This window comes from Anopheles merus, chromosome 2L (assembly GCF_017562075.2).
Source record: "Anopheles merus strain MAF chromosome 2L, AmerM5.1, whole genome shotgun sequence".
Lineage (NCBI taxonomy): Eukaryota > Metazoa > Arthropoda > Insecta > Diptera > Culicidae > Anopheles > Anopheles merus.
In genome coordinates, this window is record NC_054083.1 from 52,818,967 (window position 1) to 52,842,188 (window position 23,222).

Sequence of the window (23,222 nt, forward strand, 5' to 3'; positions counted from 1 at the left end):
GCTAGACGGGAGCGAGTGTGAGAGCGAAAGGACACAACAGCAAGGGCGGGCTGGTTTTGGATCTTCGTCCCAAACAGTGTGTTGGAGCACGCATGAGTGAACGCCCTTATGGGGTGGCAGGTTACCCTTATGCTATCGATAAAATATATGATAATTGGATTGTCGCAACGAGTACGGGCCAAACCTTCCCCAGTCCTTCGAATACCAGTCGTGTCATTCGTTTCCAGGGAAGAGGAGAAAGGTTGGCCATGTGGGTCGAGCCGTTTGCAGGATTCTCTCTGCCTTTCTCTCTCTTCCTGCGTATGTCCTGGTTTTGTATCCCAAGTCAATGACGTCGGCTACAACGCTACTGCTAAACCATCCCTGCCCGAGGTCGCACCCGCCCGGAGGTATTAGTTATTCTGACACCGTATGCAGTTTTTGGGTCGAGTTACAAATTCTTTCCGCCTTCTTTTTGCCATGCTTCGAGGGTTTAGAAATCGTACATGAAAGAGTAAAAGAGCATATGTTTTAGCATGACGAAGAATTTCTTTACATACTGCAACACGGGAATGAAACTCTACTACCGAGCAGACGATGATTCTGCCTCTTCGTTTGGGATGGAATGTGAATTACGTTCTTTTCCATAACACATACACTCTCTCTCTCGAAAGCTTTTTGTTTGAAGTGGAATGTACACAACATTAGTATACACACGGTGTCGGAGGGAAAAAAACGACGCATCCTTCCGTCCGCAACGAGTTGATCATCCTTAGGTTCTCCGGCTGGGGTGTGCTGGCGGCGCTCTCTACTGGCAGTGGGGAGGAAACTGTAATGAGCAAATCTAATTACCAGCTCTGCTCCGTGACCTGGAAGTGTTTAAATTGCACCGTATCGCTGTTGTGAGATGAGAACTTGCGGAGAAGGAGCTTACCAGCTTGAACCAGCGGATGCATTAAAACCTGTCTTAAGGAGGATAAGCGCACAATATTCTTCATCATTAACACCATGAAACAGTGATCCTGTTTCTCAACACGTTACCAAAGTCCAAAGAGAGCTGGATAGCGTGCAGATCGCGACATGATTTGAATACGATTTGTGTACTACTGATTTGCTCGGGTCGGGTGGAGTGCATCGTAACACGCAGCGAGGCTCCTGGCAGGAGTTCTTCATTAGCGAAGGCATTGGTTTATTTTTTCATCCTCTTGCGCACAACTCCACGCTCGCTCTGCACGCCCTGTTGTTGTCCACAAGTGTATCATGACGCTTTTTTTTTTGTTGTAGGCGACTAGGGGAAAGAAAAAGCGAAAGTGGGCACCCCGAAGAGCATGAAACCGGCTCTCACTCCCACGGAATCGGATTGCCATTCGCAGCAGGAAGGCGCGACGGTACGACATCCCGAACGTCGTCGTCTCCACACCCGCGTGCGGCTTCGTCGTCAGTTTGTCCAAGAAGATTGGCAAAACGATCCCGGGGTTGGAGCAATTTATCGAACGTTAATCGATTTAAGGTTCAATCGGATGCAATCTGCTGCCGCGTGGATGAATACTTTGTGTCGCCCTCGTGACTGTGGTGTCGTAGTCACTCGTAGGCACAGCAGGCGATGGCACTGCTCTTCACCTTCCAGAGCATGTTTGCCGTCTGGCTTCTGTGGAGAGTTGAGGGAGCTTATGAACGATGTTTGGGTCATTAGTGACCGGTAGTCTGTGTCTCGGAGCTCACGTTCCGCAGTGGCGTGCAAGAATGTAATGTGAAGATTCGGTGAGTCTTGTCAAACCCCTTTAAAGGGACATTAAAATTGTTCCGCAAGTTGTCGAACTGGCCTTCCGATAACCCAACACCGGATGCGTTCTAACTGCGTTGACTGTTGACACAACACGCGCGCATATCTTTCGTTATCTGGTGGCCTATCGTCGATTTGACTCCCGAACCAAACTCCCAGTGTGGTGTGCCACTAGGTAGTTCGCTTTACCATAAGCTCCATTTAGTTCGGCTTTGGTTCTTACACCGCACGGGATGCTTTCTACTGCCTAGTGGAGATGTTGGAATCGACATAATCAATGGTACTTTATTGTGTTTGTACCAGAAAAAAAAGTGTTTTGTAGGTCATCAGAAAGTGAAATATAAAGCATACCAGTGTCTGTGTGTTATCGCACTTCCGGTGCATCGAAGGCGAGATGCATTTTTCAATCGCCGAGTGATCAACAGTCTTACATTTTGTTGTGGAACGATTTGTGGAATTTAAATCGATGTAAATCGCATTTCTTCTTCGTTGCGTGTTACTCCACAATATCTGAAATGAAACTTCGAACGCTTCGACTAAAGTGACAACGATCAGAACTGTAATGGAAAAGGAAATTGGCCCCAACGTTCGGAAAAAGTGTTGTCATTTGTGTTTATTTCCTCTGACTTGTCCCTCTCTCTCTCTTTCTCTCTCTCTGCCTGCAACCATTGCCAACTACCGGAAATGAAACTTATTGACACATGCACACACGCTGTACAACCCTCACCAACCATGGCACATGGGTTTGTGGCGTGTTCGGGTGCAATTTTCACATGATCTCTATCTCTCGCGTGTGTGTGTGTGTGTAATGGAGTAAAGCGCGCTTGCAAAACCTCAACACATTTCCTCCAGGGAAGGCAGTGTACAACAAATCCTCCTTCACACACGATAAAGTTTCGACCAAACCACCGAACGGACCAGAACGGACAAAACTGTGAGACTGTTGGGAGGAAAAAAGCACGCGAAAACAAACAATTACAAGCAGATCAAACAACCAGACTCGCATTGCACGATGTGTTTTGTGTTGATTGTGTGTTGTGGTAACGCTTCATTAGAAGCAGCTCAGGCGCTCCCTAGCTGGGTGGCTGTCTGGCTGGCTGGCTAGTAGCAATAATGTATAGGATCGGCGGTACCACCATCCGCGGGGGGGGGCAATGTTTGGTAATGGCGCACGAGATAAGATAACATTTGCTCTGATAAAGACGTCCACCTGCAATAGCATTCTCACGTGGGGCTATAGAGACAACAACGCGGTTGTATTTGGGATGGAAGCCAGACATTCATTTCGATCTCGTATTATTGGAGCTGTCGATTTTGTTATAATTCGTTTGGTGCCTTTTTGGACACACACACACACACACTGACTGTCACTCTCCCGTGTGCGTATTGCACAACGAAATATGGGTATGCTGTGTGGCTAGTTGCTAAGTGTGGCAGACACCCACCACCAGCCCTGTGCTCTGTTCAGATACAACCGGTACGGTCTTTAACACCTCTGCGTGAAGAAACCGAAAACGACGGGGGTTTTTTTTTTGTTGTTGTTGTTTGCGATCACCACTTCTCACGTTCTTCCTTCGCACGCGCGCGCCGTTGTCGTCGTCGCCGTGGCCGTGAATGGGTGCGAAGGCTGGCCGCGATGGCAATGGCCAGAAATGGCGTTCGAGGGCAAGGACCGGAATTTTGCGCTGGTCTTTTTGTTGTACCTCCACGCTGCTTCCTCCCTGCGGTGGTGCAGAGCAGCCCCTGCGCGCAGATACGCAAAGTTGCGCAAACGACGGTGACGATCCTTCTCCTCCACCTACTGCAAGCGGGCGGGCGTGCGTGTGTGCGCGTGTTGGCATGCGCGAAGATCGCGTGCACCACTTGTGGGCTTGTATGGGAAGTATGGGAGGGACGCCACCGCATCTCCATCTGCCTGTCTGTGTCCCCTTATATGTCGCTCGAGACACCGATCCGATCGTTGGGATGCTCCACGCCTCCGTTTGCTTCGTTTGCCGGCTCACATTATGCATTCAAAGCACACACACGCGCGAAAGATGTCGACGGTCCCCAAACACACACACAAGCCACCGTGGACAAGACGGGCGCGTGCTTCTTCAAGAGTGAAATGGCATTTGGCGCATCGTTTGGCGCGCAAAAGCAGCAGGATTTGAGTTTGAATAAAACGGGGGCAGACTAATCTTCTTCAACTCGCTGGCGTGATAGACGAGCGGGCGGGCACTGCTTTTACTCAACTCTCCACCTCCACACGATCGGCGGGGGTGAACGATCGTTGACAAACGGTCCACCGGAAGAGAGTAATTAGCAGTGGAATGAGTGAATGAATTCCAAAACCCTCGTCGCGCCCTCTCTCTAGCCTAGGTACTCGCTAGTAGTCCGCCCCGCCAACAATCAGGCTCAATTGAATCGGGCCAAATTGCATCCGCCAAACTATGGTGCGCCGGAGGACCTCCACGATCGCGCAAAAGCGCGTGCAAATGCCAATGCTCCAGCCACAATGCCACAAGCTCTCTGCAGCATAATAACTCGCCGTAACGACCCAAACCTACACACGGTTAGGCTTTTTGACGCCCGCTTTCGGTGTGTTTCTGATTGAACTTTTCATCGTGATTACCCCGCAGCCAGCTAGCTATCCGCTCATATTTGGCTTGGTGTGGCCCGTCGCTTTGGGGGATTTTTGTTTTTGGCAGCGACAGAGACAGAGATCGCGCACCGTTCGCCGTCAGGAACTTTGGGTTTTAGTTCCGCACCCCGCTGCTGTGGGCTGCAAAGTGTAGGAATGTCTATTTTATGAGACATGATTTATTGTCTCGGTGAAAGGGGAATTGTGGACCGCGGGAAGCACAGACTACTCTGGGGACTGTGCATCAAGCACAAAAAAAACGAAAATCCCCGTATGAGTTGCGCGCTAAACTATTAAACCCCCCCGGTTGGTTGGGTGGATTCCACTAATCTCCTAGCAGCATGGCAGGGAAGTCACTTTCACTTTCCTTGGGGGGAGAGCGATCGACATTAGTCTGCGCTTGGTCGTCCGTTCCGGGATCTATTCACCTCGGCGGTGATTGTGGTGGTGATGGTGGTGAGATGATTATGCCCATTAGTCAACCACCAGTAGCAACTCTTTATTGGTTGTGGCTGATAGGAAGCATACGGTTGGGATTATCACCATACAGCAGAGACGCACTAAAATAAGACGCAAGCGATCGTGCGTACGGTGGCATATGAGATTAATGAGTAATCTGGTGTGGGTTTAGCAGTAGAAAAGGTGCGCGTGAACATTTGCCTTCAATCTAACCCCTGTTAACGCATCATTTGTCACGTTTCTTCCCCTGCCAAGGATGTCCATAAACATTCCTCCGGCGGGGGGATGCACAGCTTTAAATATACATAATCAATTAACTTTGGCTCGAGATAAAGTTGCTCCTCCGAGCGCCGAATGCCTAATGAGACACGATATGCCATTTTTGCCTTAATGGAACAAGGGGAACGCCTTACCCGGATAGCCAAGAAGTTGTGTTCGTGTCTACTTCACCATGCACAGCGTCACTTGGCTCGGGACGCCCCCCGGGCATATCCGCACGAGACGACGACGCGCACCGTGTGTCGGACGGTCCGAAATTTGGGATGTTGAACAATCTGTTTTGGCAGTTTTGCTTTGTTTCAATCAAGCGTCCTATGCTCCTACTCTCTTTCCCTCTCTCTCTCTCTAGCTCTCTCTCTCTCTCTCTCTCTCTCTCCATCACTGCCATGACGGGGATCAGGAACAAAGTGAAAGTTTTATGCGAACGTCTATGCTACGTTCCCCCTCTCTATTTTTTGTTGGTTAACGTCTCATTCTTTGCCGCATAAAATTGGCATACACACGCAGACAGAGCTACAGTGTCTGGGCCTGTGGTTTGGCCATTTTCCCCATTTAGCTTTCAGGATATTGGCCGGCTTTGTTATTTCTACCACCCGCAGATCGTCCGTCAGACGACGGGGGGTGATGGTGAGTCGCCGGAAAAGCAAGAATAGACTTTGCAAACACCGTTTCGCCCTCCCACACGAACCTTCCTAATGAAGGATTGATGATGACGACAATGAAACAAACACAATCGGGAAGAAAGTAAAAGTTTGATAGAATTTGCTTTTGTTTTTTTTTTTTTGTTATCTGGCGTGCCTTTGGACGAAAGTTTTTGCTGGATGTGTGGGTGTTGGTAATTGCGTGATGGCGTGATTTGCATAATTGTCAGCTAGCTTACTGTTGTTCTGTGAGGCTTTGTGGTCGGAGTAGATTGAAAGGGTGCCAATTTGGAAGCTTTTGCTCGAAACAGATGCAATAGTGCGTAAGACACTTATCAGATATCGATTAGATGATAAACTAACCAAACCAAACCAAACGCAACAAACCCAAGTGACTCAAGCTTTACTCAATGACTCACGATACCCAACCCCCTGCAGCTTCGATTGTGCATCGCACGTTTTTGCCACACAATCGGGCTCTGTTCCTTCTTCCCCTGCTGTGTGATGATGCACTTGCGCCATACCCAACTGGGAGGAGAGGGCCCGCACGTTGCATGTTTCATGTTTTAGCACGTTTTTTTCCTTCCATCCTTCGTCCGTTGGTCTGTTTTCTTACCTCTTTGCTGCGCGCTGCGTAAGCCGGCGTAAGTTACACAATTGCGAGCAAAACTGTCTTCTCTGGTGTGGTGGCAATCCCGGATCGGAAATGTCACTAACCGGCTCCGCTCGCTTCTTTTATCTGTGTGTGTGTGTGTGTGTGTGTGTGTGTGTGTGTGTGTATTTGCGGAGATCAATTAATAGACATTAAGGGAGTGCCACACGCACTGCCACAGACGCTACGCAGCTGCATCAACCTGTGCATCTCACACCCTCTTTCCGCTACTCCACGGCCTGTGTGGACGCGGGTAGACCGATCTTCTAATGAGACATAATGTAATCGGTTTGTTGGAGCATTTCCGGTATTTTACACGGCGGCACACCAGCAGGGAAAACGAGTTAAACCTCCAACAGGGAAGAAGGGAGTAAGTTTGTGCTTGTTGCGGCCGAGGGGCTCCGCCGGGCGAAGGTTCCGGCTCCTACGGCTACAACGGGGAATTCTCCAAGCCTTTCAGCTAGTGCTCCTCGCTGCCTCGGGAGTCTATGCAACAGAAAGGGGGATCGTTCCTTGAGATTCGGATTATTTCGGATGTTATGAAATGAAGCTCTTAACACTTTGGCTTATCGTTCGAATCTGATTTGGCTCCAGCTTGAGCCGCCTTTATATACCAAAATTTCACAATTTTTCTGCACGATACTAACCCAAAATTCTACGCCTTTCCTCCCACTCCCATTCCCGTTTGTCCCCAACTCCCATCGCGCTCCCGGTTTCCATTGTCACTCCCGGCGACATCTGTTCGCACCGGCGATTCCAGAAATTCCGCATCGATCAATCCATCGAGCAATCCTTTGTGTAGACGGTACCGGTGCTGCGCGTGCTGGTAGCGACGTTCATCGTGGGGGGTACGGCTGGCGTTTCGTGGAAATTCACCGATCTTGTGTCTTTTCATTTTTTTATTTTTTATTCTGCATGCACTTCGCACGCAACATTCTCCCCCACGTAATTCACAGGTGGGGATTACGCTTCTTGCTTAGTTGGTCGAAGTGCTTGGTGGGTTATTTTCCAACAACTGTTTTGCCCAATGACATGGGGCGATCTTTGTCTTCTTGCGAGGAGGCTTCGTTTCATTGTTGTCGTTGTTAGGCTGAAGCGGTCTGATTCGATGTGTGCCCTGGTGTTGCTGAGATGTTGTGTGGAGAAGCAAATGTTCTTTTTGCTCTATATTTAATACGGCAACTCGGACAGCTGGCCGTTTTAATATGTTTTCTCCCACTTTTACTTCCACTGATCGTACTTGCCCATCCGGGGCCATATTCGCTTTCATAATTCTTCCTTTGATCCACTTTCCCGGAGGTGCGTTGTCATCAAACAGCACGACTATGTCTCCCACCTTTATGGGTTCTACGTGGTTAGTCCACTTATTTCGGCGTATTAGTGTTGGAAGATATTCTTTTTTCCAACGGTCCCAGAATATCTTTGAGTAATGCTGTGTGAGTTTGTACTGTTGCCTGTTTGCTGCCGAGGTTTCGTTCACTACTGGTGGTATATGGCTGCCATTTCGTCCAATAGGAAAATGAAATGGTGTGAGTATTTCGTCTTCTTCATTTTCCAGCGGTATGTGTGTTAAGGGCCGGGAATTAAGCATTGCCTCGATTTCAATTAAAGTGGCACGAAGTGTCTCTGGAGTCGGGTGTCGGTGACTCCATTCAGTAAACATGTGCCGCAATCCTTTCTTGATATTTTGTATTTGCCGCTCCCATGCTCCACCAAAATGGGGGGCGGAAGGGGGATTGAAGTGCCATTTTATTTCGTACTTGAGTAGGTCCAAAATAGTCGATCCCTGTATTATAAAACGGTGGTGTGTATGGGTGAGCTCTGAATTCTGGGAGAGGTGCCATAAAGGGGGCTACTGGTGCAGCGGTTTGTAGAATGCACTTTTGGCAACATTTCTTTATGTTCTTTAGGACTGCTCGCAAATTCACTATCCAATATTCTTGTCGAATTGCGCCGATAACTACGTTGTCGGCCTGATGCAAATAACGTTCATGGAAATTTCTCACTAACAATTTTACCAATCTTGGTTTCTGTGGCAGTATGATTGGCGTGCGTGTACCTTGGGGAAGCGCGCTGATGTTTTCCAATCTTCCACGGGAACGCATGATGCCATCGGAGTCTAAAAATGGTGATAGCTTGTTTAAAGGGCTTTGCTTTGGTACTGGTTGCCCTTTAGTGAGAGTCGCCATTTCTTCGGGAAATCCTTCCCATTGAGCACTGCGATACATTCCATTTCGGACTAATTGGACATCATCAGGTTGAATGGAACGTGTAAATGCTGAGCGATTTCTAATAAAATCGGCAAACTTTTTCAGAATTGTTAGATGTTTTAACAATCTAGGCCACGAAGAATAATTCTCGACTGGTATAGCTGTTTCTGCGTGTTGGTGTACAGCTACTACGCGGCATTCTTCATTCGTTTCTACGATCTCTTTGTGTGGCCAATCTGATTCGTCGTTTCTTAAAAACGAAGGTCCATTTACCCAAATACAATCATTTGGATATGGTTTTGTTGCAATGTCTGCTGGATTTTCTCGAGATGGAACCCATCTCCATTGGTCGGCTCGAGATGATTCTAAAATTTCGCCCACACGATGAGCAACAAATTGTGCGTATTTACGTCGATTTTTGAGCCAACTCAATACTACTTCCGAATCACTCCAGTATGTTATGTGTTTTACGAATAGGCGAAGTTCTTTTCTTATACTTTCGGTTAGACGTACACCTAGAACCGCAGCCTGTAACTCCAGCCTAGGAATGGACAATGGATTAATTGGCGCCACGCGTGCCTTTCCGGCCACAAGATTAATAATACTGTTCCTTCTCTTGATACAGTGCGGGCGTAAACGCAAGCAGCAAATGCGTTCTCAGAAGCGTCTACGAAAGTATGCAATTCTAGCGGATCATTCAAGGATTTCACCAATTGCCTCGGAATTCGTATGTTTTCGGCACTCTTTACTACGCGTAGACATTCTTCCCATTTCTCTTGTAATTCATCTGGAATGGTGGAGTCCCAATCCTTCGTTATAACATGAAGTTCTCTCATTAAAATTCTGCCAGCTATTGTTACGTGGCTTATTAAGCCCAGCGGATCGTAAACACTCATGACACAACTAAGAACTTCTCTCATTGTTGGCCTGTCTTTTGTTACTTTGTTCATTTTGACTTGAAACCCAAAATGATCGATCGTTGAGTTCCAATGAACACCAAGTATCTTCTCGTAGTCTTGGCCCTTTTCTTCGATTTGTACTGAAGTTGTTTTTTGTTGTACACGATCTTGAGGAATTGTTTTCAGTAACTCCCCCCGGTTTGAGGTAAAATTTCTTATGTGAAAATCAGCAGCTTTGTGTACCTCAATTACTTGTCTCACTGTTTCAATTGCATCTTCCATTGTGAAAAAACTATCGAGATAGTCGTCAACATAATGTTGCCGAACTATTGGGTCTACTGCCAGAGGGTGTGTTTCGGCGTGGGCAGCTGCGTTGGTATTCTTTACTACTTGTGCGCATGCAGGCGAACAAGTCGCGCCAAATGTCATGACTTGCATGACGTACACATCGGGACACCGGTTTTCACAATCTCGCCACAGAATACGCTGAGAGTCCTGATCTTCTTCCCGTATTCTTACTCGGTGGAACATCTCTTGGATGTCCCTTGTGACGCAGATGTTGCTTTCTCGAAAACGTAGCAAGACACCGAAAAGTGAAGCCATTTCGTCAGGGCCAGATAGTAATTGGGAGTTCAGCGAAATGTGATTGACTTCAGCAGCCGCGTCAAACACCAATCGTGGTTTCGGTATCGGTTTGTTTCGGTTGACTACAACGAAATGCGGTAGATAGAAAGTTTTTGGTGTTGCAATAGCAACCTGGCTTGGCGTCAACTTTCTCAGATAACCCTTCTGTATGTAATCTGCAAATGTGTTCTTTGCCCAAACTTGCAGCTCTCTATTCTTATTCAACTGCTTTTCCAAACTTACTAGGCGTTTCAGTGCGTTTGGATAGCTATTTGGGAAGTGTGCCACTTCTGGTTTCCACAACAGTCCCACTTGATAATATCCATCCTTTTTCTCTAGTGTCTTTTCTAGAATTTTATTCGCTTGCTCTATCTCTTTGGGCACAAGAGGTTTTGTCACTTTCACTCCAAAGTCTTCCGTACTGAAGTATTGTTGGATCATTCTATTCATTATTTCCTCGTTTTTGTGTACCATGAAATGATCCGATCTTGTTGCCGGTTGTGTGTACTCATTTCCGAATATTATCCATCCGAGTTTTGTTTTGATAGCCATCGGTTCTTCTGGACGGCCCATTCTGCGGTCTAATGGCATGATAAGGTGGCTGTGACTTAAGCCGATGAGGATGGTAGGGTAAGCGTTTGTAAACGATTCTATTTTAATGCCTTTCAGGTGTGGGTAAAGAGCAAGTAATCTATTGGTGTCTATTGTTTGTTGTGGTAGTTGTAGATTTTTAACGGTTCGCACCTCTTTCAATAGGAATTCTTTTCCTTGATCATTTACAATCGTAAGTTGCACTCGACGACTGGTGTCTTGTTCTACCGTTAGATTTTGGGTCCACGTCATTGTTAATGGATCTTGCCGGCCTTGTAAACCTAACTTGTTTGCCAAATCTTCCTCCATCAGTGTTAGTGACGATCCAGCGTCCAAGAAAGCAAACGTTTTCATAGCCACTGACCCATTGCGTACGGTTATCGGAACGATCTGGTAGTAGACACGTACGTCGTTATAGTGATAATATATTGGCTGGGGCACTTCATGTAACAGAGGATGATGCCGCCGAATACATCCCTGCACACTACATACTTTGGACAATGGGCAGTTTCTTTGGACATGCTCGCTGGAGAGGAGACATGTGAAACACAGATGGTGTTGTGTGGTGAATGCAATTCGGTCACTAATGTTTTTCTGTAAAAAGTTTTCACACTCTGGCAACGTATGTTGTCCTTTGCACAAGCGACAAACTGTGTGCAAGTTTTGAGCAATGTTCATTTGCTGGGAATTTCCTGGTGGTTTGCGATTGTGATATTTGTGAACATTTACCTTGTTCTGTGGTCGCTCTGTTCTTTTTGGCAGACTTCGCAATGCCTTCGATATTTGGTGCATCCAATCGTTGAACTGGTCAAGCGTTACTTCGGAATTAGCTGCCTCTAGACTGGCTTTGTGCTGTGCCCAATTCAGTTGTTTATCGATCGAAAGTTTTGCCAACAATTCATCGATGAGTCGAGGATCATTCAAATAAGATCTTTTTCCTAAAATCTTTATATTTGTAACTAGGTTATCAAGAGCGTCAGAAAGCTCCATTATTTTCATTTGTCCTTCGACCTTTATTTTCACCACATCTTTCAATAGCTCTTTGTATACTTGGTCCGCTCTTCCAAATTGTTCTTCTAAACGAGCCATGATGGCCGGAACGTTCTGCGGATCCAAGAGTAAGGCACGCACTGCTTTTTCGGCTTCTCCCTTAACAAATCGTTGCAAACGATTCAAGTTTTCTAGCTTGCTAAAACCTGCTTCAATTGTTGTGTCTTCAAATGTCTTTTTGAAATGTGGCCAGTCTTGTGGTTTCCCATCAAATTCTGGAAGGTTTACTAATGTGGTTTTCTTGATATGGCGGCTGGCTTCCAAACTATTGTTCTGTAATACCATGGCGAGTTCTAGTATGGCTTGATCTGGTGTGCTTTTCTTTTCTTCTTGTTGGTATTGGATTTTGATATCTTGGCATTTTATGCACAACCATTCTTCTTCTGCGGTTGGTACCGCCGATAATTTGGCGCAGGCCAGGTGAAAATATCGATCGCATTCTTCACACTTAACAAACGGACTATCACCGTTTGGTTCGGTACATAGGCGACATGCGCCGTTTTTGTTCTCAACAAAGTAATTGCTCTTCTTGTTAGCCATTTTTACGACAATTCTACGACTGACAGTCGTATGACAAAACAACATAAATTGATGCGGCTGGACACTCGGGACCACGGCGCACTTTAACGACGCGGATGGCTGGACACTCTGGCCAGAAGCACGGACTTAGCTTTTTTTTCCAATCCGGTCCAATGACAGAAGGACGTATGACAAATAACATAAATTGATGCGGCTGGACACTCGGGACCACGGCGCACTTTAACGACGCGGATGGCTGGACACTCTGGCCAGAAGCACGGACTTAGCTTTTTTTTTTTCCAATCCGGTCCAATGACAGAAGGACGTATGACAAATAACATAAATTGATGCGGCTGGACACTCGGGACCACGGCGCACTTCAATGACGCGGATGGCTGGACACTCTGGCCAGAAGCACGGACTTAGCTTTTTATTCCAATCCGGTCCAATGATGATGATGTGACGACGTCACGGATGGGCTGGACACTTCGGTTCCAGAAGCACACTCTGGGCTCGACCCTTCCGGTGCGGCTGGACACTCGGGACCACGGCGCACTTGGTAACACGGAGCACGGTAGCTACACGGCTCGTCCACTCCGGTCTAGCAACGACGCAACGACACTATCTTACGGTGAGGCTCTCCTCTCTGGAGCCACCAATGTTGCGGCCGAGGGGCTCCGCCGGGCGAAGGTTCCGGCTCCTACGGCTACAACGGGGAATTCTCCAAGCCTTTCAGCTAGTGCTCCTCGCTGCCTCGGGAGTCTATGCAACAGAAAGGGGGATCGTTCCTTGAGATTCGGATTATTTCGGATGTTATGAAATGAAGCTCTTAACACTTTGGCTTATCGTTCGAATCTGATTTGGCTCCAGCTTGAGCCGCCTTTATATACCAAAATTTTCACAATTTTTCTGCACGATACTAACCCAAAATTCTACGCCTTTCCTCCCACTCCCATTCCCGTTTGTCCCCAACTCCCATCGCGCTCCCGGTTTCCATTGTCACTCCCGGCGACATCTGTTCGCACCGGCGATTCCAGAAATTCCGCATCGATCAATCCATCGAGCAATCCTTTGTGTAGACGGTACCGGTGCTGCGCGTGCTGGTAGCGACGTTCATCGTGGGGGGTACGGCTGGCGTTTCGTGGAAATTCACCGATCTTGTGTCTTTTCATTTTTTTATTTTTTATTCTGCATGCACTTCGCACGCAACAGTGCTGGTCACTGCTTCGTGTCATGGCTCGAAAAGTGAAACTAATAATTTCTGGAGCTCAAGTCAAGCCTCATCAAACCGGCACGTGCATTCCCACCGAACGATGACGAGACACACGGGGGTTTGTGTGCACAAGTGCATCCGGGTTCCGGGTTCAGAGACAGAAAGAGAGAGAGAGAGAGAGAGAGAGATAGAGACAGAGAGAGAGTGAGCACGAGAGAACCAATGTGCAGCAGTGATCCAGCGCAAGTGATTTAATTTCGATATAAATAGCAAACAGTTCCTCTCTTGCCCTGGCTGCTCTGGCTGGCCCGCTCGGAACGGCTTTTTTCACCCATTTTCTCATCTCCACGGCAAACTAAACCACCGTTACCGCCCAGGGCTTTTGGGGTCCGTCGGTGGTGTGTGGTGGTGGTGCATGTTACGTCGCAGTGTGTGCATGTAAAAAGCGCGACTTACAACGCAATACGCGACCGAGAAACGCACGTAGTGTCGTACAGCGCGTGCGCCTGTGTCGGTGTACAGTGTGCTCTAAAAAACATTGACACATGGCTAAACGTAAAGTCACCACACTGATACAGTTTCAGCAAAACAAAACCAAGTGAGAAGAAAAGAGAGAGAGAGAGACAGAGAGACAGAGTAAAAAGTAAATCAAGCAGCAAAGCTAACTGCACACACTACACCCGGGAAGCGCAGTGTTTGTGAAACAACCCCAAAAGAAGGGCACCACCACCAGCCCCACCACCTTCTGTCCGCACACACAACAGCAGCAGCAGCAGCAGCAACAAAAACAACAAAAAACCCTCCCATGGCACTGTACATAACGGACTACAACAACCGCTATCGGAAGCGGCGACGGAGCCGCGTGTTCAGCACCTGCGTCAGTGCGGCCGTCGTCGAAAAGGTAACGGAACAGTCCCGGGCAGCCACACAAACGCAGAGCGCTGCCAGCTCGCCGGTCGGTTCCAATCTTTTCCCGATTAATGCGCGCCCCACTCGTGCTCTCCTGCACCATCCTCCAGATGCCTTTTTCCGGTGTAGCTAATTCGCGCTAGATGACGCCGGTTCTCGCGTGATGGCGAGACATTTTGAGCCCCAAAATTCATTCCCTTAGCCCGCTCCTCCACACTGCTCTCAGCTCGCTGTATCTCTGCTGTTTTCTCACGCTCGATTCAAATTCGCCATCTCTCCCCTCCCCAAATAGCAACGGCAAAAGCGCATCAGGAAATAATGGTCTTTATCTTTTGCGTCTCAAACGCGCATTTTCATTTGATGGTCAGTTTGCGGGTCCACAGAGATAAGTCGCGCGCACCTTCCACGGTATCATCCACTAGGCTCCGAGTGGCCAGGTCATGCTTAATCTGCTAATTTGGTAGCGCTTTATTGTGGTAACGTGATCATACACCCCCCAAAAAGAAACACAAAAAGCGAGCCTCCAAAAGGTGGTGGACAGTGAGTGTGGTCGTCGGGGCAGCCAACAGTAAGCAACACAATCATTTCCGCTTGGCGCAAATTTGTGGTCGCTTTTTCTACCTTCTTTTTGTTCCCCCCGTTTTCGCTCCTTTCTAACGATCCGTTGAATATAAAGCTAATTTGTTTTGACGTGACTGCTGACTTGCATTGCGATTGTTGGAGAGCACGAAAATGGCCGGACGTGTTCGGCGAATCGTCTTTTTGAATTGGCGATTATCGTTATCGAACTGCTAATGTAAGAAGAGCTTGGAAACTGATATTTACTAGGCACGTGTGTCTGTTTTTCCATCATTTTCTCGGTAGAATATGTTTGAATAAATGAGCTAATTTTATTGTAATTATTCTTCCACGCAAAACCTTATTATTACAAAATTGCTACCGTAGTAGGTGCCTGAAATGGATATTCAATTTTTCTCCCCTTTTTATAGCCGAACTGCAGCACCCACCACGATCCTAACACACACACTGTGGTGCCATTGCGTCAGTACATAAATATCACTTTCCATCCGGGACATTCGTTCCTGAGGTTTATGCGTGTTCGGAACGGTTCGTATTGCGACGATCACACGGCAGGTGATGCCACACACACACAACACACACAACGCCATCGAGTTTTGCTACATGAATATGGAAATGCGGTACATTTATGCAAAAATTTCCAAAACGTCCTCCGGATCCGGACCGCGCGGATCGGTGGGAGACAGTTTTCCCCACCAGGGTGTGGAATAAATAATGTCTTGCCTCGAAAATTCCATCCCAATCGCTCGATGCTCGCGCTGTTGTGGTCGTTGTTCGTAAATATGGTGCAGCAGATAACTTTTACCCAACATCCAGTTCCTCTTCCAAACGTGTGTGTGTATTCCCTGTCGTATCCCTGTTGCGTGTACTAATAGAATGCTACTAGAACCTTCTGCTTGTGGGTACACTTAAATGAAATTTAGTGTCCTCACTCCAACCATTGAAAAACCAGCTGGCCCGAGAGGGACCAGCCAGCCGGACGGTGTGATTTATTTGGCTACCAAACTCTAGATGTCACTTTCACGGTCATTTTGGTCCTTTTTTGGTGCCGCCAGATATGAAATGTATGCTACCGCAAACGGCAAGAAGCTGCGACGGAACACGGGAACAGTAGCTTTCTTTTCCACTTGGTGGCGGTGTCATCATGCTTCAAGAATCTTACTCTTGCCGGCTGTGGTGCGCGACATTTAGCGGGGGAAAAGTTTCACCATTTATCTTGCGAATTGGTTTGGTGTCCGCGGAACGTCTTGGGATGACAAATTATTATTCTCTCATATCCCCGCCCAACTCTCATGCCTCTCAACAACGACAAAAACTAAACATCAACAATGCAGCGAGGCAGACTAAACAACAACACTTGCCCGGCGCCCCACTCGGGTCGCGAAGAATCAAGTTCAAGTTCGGCGCTTGAGTCGATTTTCCGCCGAAGCTCGGTGCAAGATGGGGACAGACCGATAAGAGGTTTTCACAGTACAAGAGCAGAAGCTCAGCGAACCGGTACATCAGCGCACTACATCCATCACGCTTCTTGTGCGTAGTAAGCAACTGCTGTGTGTGTCGTTGTTGTGCGGTCAAGTAGTGCACAAATCGTGTTCAATCAGCCCGCGTGTAGATCTCTTCTCCCCGGCTCCAAACAATCCGCTAGAGATAGAGACGTAGTCCACTTTTTTGAGTGCTCTTTTTATTGTTGTTTGTTTTCCATTGCGTACACACGATATCGTCTAACCTTCATCTTTCGTTTTTTTTTCTATCCTTTACCGCAAACCTGCAGGGCGATTACATCAAGCATCCCGTGCTGTACGAGCTGAGCCACAAGTACGGCCTGCCGGACAATGTGTCCGAGCAGCTGCTGCCGGACCGGCTGGAGGAGATCAAGGAGGCGATCCGGCGCGAGATCCGCAAGGAGCTCAAGATCAAGGAGGGCGCCGAGAAGCTGCGCGAGGTCGCGACGGATCGCCGCTCGCTCTCCGACGTGGCCTCGATCGTGAAGAAAAGCAATAACAAGCTGGCCGAGCTCAAGTCGGAGCTGCACGAGCTGGAAAGCCAAATCATCCTCACACAGGGCAACAGTGTCAGCAACAATGGTGGCCACGGTATGTATCCTCAATCGAGAGTTATTGGAAGGTTTGGGAAGAGAGAAGACACAAGTTTTGGCCTTAATTAATGCGTAATTTGATTCGATGTGGAGTTTTACGCATGATAGTGCCCAAAACGCCCTACAGTATGCAATCCGCTCGACAAAGGGTGGCTTTTTTAACTTTTAGCCTTGTTTGTGTTGTCCTTTTTTGACAGTTACAAGGTCTCTTGCCTATTGAAATGTAATGCAATCCAATTCTAGCTAAACACATCAACCGTTTAATGACACATCTAAGTTCCAAAACGAGAGAACTCTGACAAATCTGAAACAAACGGAACCCGAATGTAATGAGTATACCTGTGTGATACTGCTGTGTAGTACTACAATACCGCACCGACCGTTTGTCGGCACATGCAGAGCTAACAAGTGGAACAATAATCTCATCTACGATTTCAACACCGACTCATGTTTCTCAGCTGCTTTGTAATGAAACACCCACAGCAACGTTCCGATGCTTTGCCACCCCCTCCGCGCGCGCGTGCTTGTGCAGTTGATAAATCCATCGAAGCTGTTGACAAAACGCATCTCCCAAAACGCTTGACAGGCGCCATATGTGTAACAAGCAGGACGAATGTTTGGCCCGTGGTTATTACATTGCTTTGTGGAAAATGGAGGAGGCCGGACCGGCCGGAGTACGCCATCGTAAAACGAGGCATTTTTTATAGAAAAAGATCGTGTTTTTGCTTGCGCGTAGGAGGGTGGAAATACACAGAGAGAGTACTTAAGCTATTTATAATTATTATAAAAGACACCCGTCGAACAAGACGGGTCCCAGAACGCGACAAATAGGAAACCTGTAGCTAAACCGGTACGAATGTGCAACCGAGAAAGACCGCGAGGTCGACGGAATAAAACAAATGCGACAGTTTATTAAGCCTGCCCCGGTAGTGCACGACGAGCAACACGAGCGTGGAAATGGTGGTGTATTGCTTCAATGTGTAGGAGTTTTCCACTTGCCTTGGTGTTTGTTCCAACGCTGCTCTCCTTGGCAATGGTACACACACTTCTCGGTCGAAGAAAGCCGGAGATTAATGGTAATCTCCAGAATCTGCGCAATACCCTTTCGCTCACGGAGGGGACATCTGTGCAGCCCGTTGTACCGGGTGTGTGCGCGCACCATTAAAGCCAGTTGTTCGTGAACGTTCCGACCGCTGGTAGTGGCGTGTGATTCTGACCAAAGCGACGACAAGACGAACGCAGCCATGCAATCGGATGCAAGAGGTTCGTGAACACCGCAGTGTCACTGCGCCACGATGGTGGTGTTGGTGTGTGCTGATCTTGAAACAGAATAATCTAAAGCAGGGAAAGGAAAATTTGAGACAAAACGGTCTCCCGAAAAAAACAAATATGGGAAGCTGATTTATTGCAAACGCTTGATCATTCGCATTCGTCACGTTTGACTTCATGACGGTGGGCCGTTTCTCTGTGTACCTGGGTTGTGGCGTTGAGGAGTGCATTGGTAGTATCCCAAGGGACAGAAATAGAAGAGAGTCAAATCATTTGCCTACCCCCTCGCTGAGAGTCGGGTCGTATTGGATAAAGGACGCTGTAACGGTTGTCTCAGTGCATCTTCGTTCGGGTTTGTGTTCAGTTGATACGTAAAAGTTGGTGGAATTTCGGTGAGTTATCTTTCGCTTCAACGCAATGCTCCGTACTGTTGCAATCAATACCAAAATGCTTCATACCAGCCAGAGTGTATGTGTGTGTTTGTGTAATTATCAGTGCGAAGAAATTCCCTAAAATACAGTTTTGAATTCCGTACGCCGCCCAGCTATGGCAGCGTTACCCAACGAATGCGTTTTCACATCGACGGGAGATTGCGTCGGAAATACCGTACCCGTATCGTATCTCTGGCCCAGTGCCAACCCAGTTGGTATCCGCGGGCAACAATGAATGGGTTTTCCTCGCTTGCGTATCTAATGAGCATTATTCCCCTGTTCACAACGGACCACCTCCCTTCCAAAGGGTGACTTTAAAAGTAGTGGTTTGAGTAGTGACCGAGATTGAGTTATTAAGTACTTGCAATATGCAAAGCCAGGGTTGGCCGGGGGGTGGTTTACCGATTATGGTGCAGTTTTATCAACTTCTTCCAGTTCCACGCCCTTTATAGATATGATAGAAGCAGCTTTTTTTCTCTTCCAAAAATAAAGCTCCATTGGGGGGAGATGTATCGATTCCGAGCCCCTACTACTACACTCGGTGAAGGGGTGTAATCATGCGAACGATTGCACGAAAGGGAAATTGAAGCAAGTGAAATGCAGCCGAGTGAAATGTTACACATGCATGCATAATGGCCAACCAGCAGTGGTTGGTGATCGGACATGGACAGTGTACAGTAGCGGCACAGGGCACCTCTATCTGGCTGGCTTCCAGCTCTACACCGAGCGAACCAGACAGTAGCGGGTTAGTGCAGCTGAAGCATTTGGAAAAAAAAACTTCCGAAGCAAAAAAAAAGGAAACATCACACAAGAATTGGCGGAAAATGGGTTTAAAAGCAAACAAAAGAAAACTGTTTACCGGCTGTGTAATGTGCTTTTTTCCCTTCCTTTTGTCTGCTTGCATACGTAACAAATCTACATACTACCCCGCTCGCCGTGTCCTCAATTGCATTTCCCCCCCTCCCCTCCAACTGTACGGCATGAAAGAGAGCGCCGAACAGACCCGAGCGGCGTATTAGGCGTAAAGAAAACTCCCCACTCCCCCCACTCCAACAAGGGTGTGCCACCGACCCGCCGTGTGCGTGGTGGAAAACTGGGGAGGAAAACTCTGTCTGTGTGTTGGTTGGTGCTCGAAGGTAAAGTCGAAACAATAATCCAATTATAAATAATTCCAACATTTTCCTCCATTACTCAGCGCGAACACGAGTGCCAAGCACTCAATCCAACCAACCCACCCACCCACCAAGCTGGTCTTTCTCTCTTTCTCTCCCTCTCTCGCACCCGGTTCCCACCGGAATAGGAAAGAATAAGTGGCCAGGGGTTGCACTTACGAGATCGCTTACACAACGCGTCGATGATTGTAGTGTGGTTGTCTCTCTATCGCGCTCATTGTTGTGATTATTGATTATGCATTAACTTTATAAAAGTATTATCACATTTCATCCTCCCTGTGGACGGCCACATGGTGGCTATTGAACTTACCCGGGGGTAGCGTGTTTGTGCTCTTTGAGTTTCTCTTTTCACTTCTTGAAGAATCGTTCGATGCTGGTGCGGTACTAAATTTAATCCATTAGACAATATGTGGCACATTCCGTGCCGTTCGTAAGGCAAGTGACCACTGGCAGAAGTGTGTAAAAAAATGGCTGAGAAAGAGAGCATGGGGAAGAAATGTGTTTGTGATGGGTATCTATCGTGAGCCATTGCGAGTCTCACTCTTGACCCAGTGAACTTGTTTTCATTCTTAATGTTCAAACAAAGCCCAGTTTATGGGTGTTTCTCTTAAGCAACTCGTTCAGGCACAAGAAAACAATTCAAACAGAATGATGTGAACTCGCTTTCTAACGCAAGCATTTTTGTTCTCATTTCACAGATCCAATCCTGTCCACCGTCATCCCGAGCGGGCCAGAGTTTACCGCCAACGATAAGCTGCTCATATCGCTCGAGAAGCAGCTCAGCATTGAGACGAAGGTGAAAAACGGCGCCGAAAACATGATCCAATCCATCTCCAGCGGACACCACGGTCGCGATAAGAAGCTACTGGCCGAGGCACACCAGATGCTGGCCGACTCGAAGGCGAAAATCGAATACCTCCGGCTGAAGATACTGAAGGTGCGCCAGAACAAGCTCAGCAGCAAGGGCTCGGAGGAGAATGGCGGCGAGTCGGCAAACGCGGCCAAACAGCCGCAGGAGCTGGAAACGTCGCTGGACGATCGCATCGAGGAGCTGCGCCACCGGCTGCGGATCGAGGCGGCCGTTGTGGACGGTGCGAAGAACGTTATCCGCACGCTCCAGAGTACAAAGACAATCGATAAAAAGGCCCTGCAAGAGGTACGTGCCGGGGGGGAGTCCCTTGGAATGGTTTTATTTTGTAGATGTGTTTTGTTACAATTTTAGGCTCCTTACAAACAATTTCATCTGTCAAACGTTTCGCGCTGTGTCACGCGTGTGGTGCGGGCTGTCGTAAAAATTGATTGATTTAGCGCTCAACAACGAACCAATTTCTAGATAATACTGCAAAAGCACTCTGGAACCATCTCGCTGTGTCAGTGTCTTATCTTAGGCGCCGTTCGAAATGTGTCCATGAGATTGCATTGAAATCATCGTCGGAAACCGTTACTATGCTCCGCGTTTATTGCACCTTAGTCTTTCGAGACGATTTGAACACCTTTCGGTAGGCAAACCTTAACAGCAGCTTAAACACTTTGAACACTACGTAAAGGATTGCGACCAAGAACGCAATCACATCCAGCGATTCCTGCTGGAAGAAGTTCATATCGGCGCCCGGGTAGTGCAACTGCGGTGCGCCCCGATGCCGTGCGACATACTCCACCCAATAGCAGGCGAGATCCATGGCACTCTGCGGTCGGTCACGATACAGCTCAGAAATGGCTTTCGCCCGCTCGGCAAACCGATGCTCGCGCACCATAATGTTGACCGCACGCGAAAACGTACGCTCGTCCAGCTGCTTGTAGTCCACCTGCATCGCCACGCCCTCGTCGATCATGGACTGGATGTTTTGGTGCTGCTCGGCAAAGATGGGAATGCCCAGCACCGGCACACCGTGGTACTTGGCCTCGGCCATACCGCCCAGGCCGCCGTGCGAGATGAACAGCTTAACGTTCGGATGCGCCAGCACGTCGTCCTGCGGCAGCCACGCTTTCGACAGCACGTTCGGGGGCGCGTTCGGAATGTGGTCGCTCTCCCACTTCCACAGCACGCGTTGCTTGAGCTGCGCGAAGGTTTTCAAAATCGCGTCCAGCTTCGCCTGCGGAAGATCGGCTGACATGAGGTTCGACCCGAGACAGAAGTACACGACACCGTGCTCGCCGGCACCGTCAAGCCACTCGCGGATGTCCTCGGGCAGTGGGTCCGGTTTGGCTTTGATTTGCAGCCCGCCCACCTCCACCACGTTGGGCAGGTAGGGGCGCGGTGTAGCCTGCGAGAAGTGTGTGTTGAGCAGCACGAGCGAAACATTGCGCCGCACGTCCGCATACGATGGGTAGTGACCGGGCGGGAAGAACTGCTCGTAGTACGACGTTTGCACGTAGTCCGACACGGCGGTGATCACATTTTCGACACCGGCAAAGAGGAAGTTTTTGACCCGGCCTGCAAAATCCATCGCCCCTCTGCCACCGATCATAATGGCCGGGACCGTTGCGACCGCTCGCGGGTTACCGACAAAGTCGGCCGTCATTTTTGTCAGGCCGGCCGAAAACAGCACCACCGTTGGGGCGTTAAAGTGCGGCCCAAATCCGAGCACAAAGTCTGCCACAAAGTACCCCACAATCACCAGATCGAAGTGCTCGTTCTTAAGTGCCTGTACCTGGGCGTCTTCCATCGCCATCTCGGCCGTACGGAATTGGGTCTGGAACAGATGCACTATACCGCCGAGCGAGTTGCCTGTGTTTTTCTGCAAAAAGTCCCTCGTCATCTGCCCGAGGTCGACCTTCTGCACCACGATCTCCCGGTAGTTGGGCACCGGTTTCGACAGCTTGTACGGGCTCACCATCGTGACCTACGAGGGGGATGGGAAGCGATTGGATGGGAGCATTAGCTAATGGAACTGTTTCTCCTCTAGAGACACTCTACTTACGTCATGACCGCGCGCAGCCAAACCCTTCAGTAGTGCCTGCCCGACGAGTACATGCGATCGGCCCGAGCTGGGATAGATGCACAGGATTCGGTACGCTTCTAGCTGCGCAAAACAACAGCACAATACCACCCAAGCAAAAGCAACACCTTGTGAGAGCTTCATTCTCACTACCGTCCTAGCGAACACTTGATTCTCATCTGCAGCTGCTCGGTCGTATGGCGTCTTAAGAGAGTGTCGGCAGAGGTTGACTTTTTATCAATGGGGTTGTAGTTGTGAGCATTGTCGACAACGCGCTATCAGTCCATGAATGGAATCTCGCTTTAG

The 23,222-nt window shown here is 48.4% G+C and overlaps 3 protein-coding genes across 9 annotated transcripts in view; 1 reads left to right on the forward strand and 2 right to left on the reverse strand.

Moving 5' to 3' along the window:
• The window catches only part of LOC121593683 (serine/threonine-protein kinase N), a 67,022-nt gene that overhangs the window by 26,134 nt on the left and 17,666 nt on the right, over positions 1-23,222 (forward strand). For 5 of the 7 annotated variants that reach the window (XM_041916263.1, XM_041916258.1, XM_041916261.1 and 2 more), the window contains 2 exons: positions 16,782-17,103; positions 20,676-21,133. In XM_041916263.1, the coding sequence (XP_041772197.1) occupies positions 16,782-17,103; positions 20,676-21,133 (780 nt within the window). Of the gene's footprint in view, positions 1-2,019; positions 2,043-13,575; positions 14,424-16,781; positions 17,104-20,675; positions 21,134-23,222 lie in introns of those variants that run through there. The other 2 variants (XM_041916264.1, XM_041916262.1) reach the window with 2 other exon arrangements.
• Positions 7,045-10,064, reverse strand: LOC121593688. Its single transcript, XM_041916270.1, has 2 exons — positions 9,352-10,064; positions 7,045-8,016 (listed from the first exon to the last, which is right to left on the reverse strand). Exons 1-2 carry the CDS (start codon positions 10,054-10,056, stop codon positions 7,393-7,395), a joined length of 1,329 nt encoding a protein of 442 aa, XP_041772204.1. The 5' UTR covers positions 10,057-10,064; the 3' UTR covers positions 7,045-7,392.
• Positions 21,135-23,097, reverse strand: LOC121593687 (UDP-glucosyltransferase 2-like). Its single transcript, XM_041916269.1, has 2 exons — positions 22,899-23,097; positions 21,135-22,820 (listed from the first exon to the last, which is right to left on the reverse strand). Exons 1-2 carry the CDS (start codon positions 23,058-23,060, stop codon positions 21,435-21,437), a joined length of 1,548 nt encoding a protein of 515 aa, XP_041772203.1. The 5' UTR covers positions 23,061-23,097; the 3' UTR covers positions 21,135-21,434.

Coding starts and splice junctions, on each gene's coding strand:
- LOC121593687 (XM_041916269.1), bottom strand. CDS start 23,060: ATGAAGCTCTCACAAGGTGTTGCTTTTGCTTGGGTGGTATTGTGCTGT. Junction 22,821..22,898: donor TGGCTGCGCGCGGTCATGAC/GTAAGTAGAGTG, acceptor TCCCCCTCGTAG/GTCACGATGGTGAGCCCGTA.
- LOC121593688 (XM_041916270.1), bottom strand. CDS start 10,056: ATGTTCCACCGAGTAAGAATACGGGAAGAAGATCAGGACTCTCAGCGT. Junction 8,017..9,351: donor AGAGTGCCGAAAACATACGA/ATTCCGAGGCAA, acceptor ACTTTAATTGAA/ATCGAGGCAATGCTTAATTC.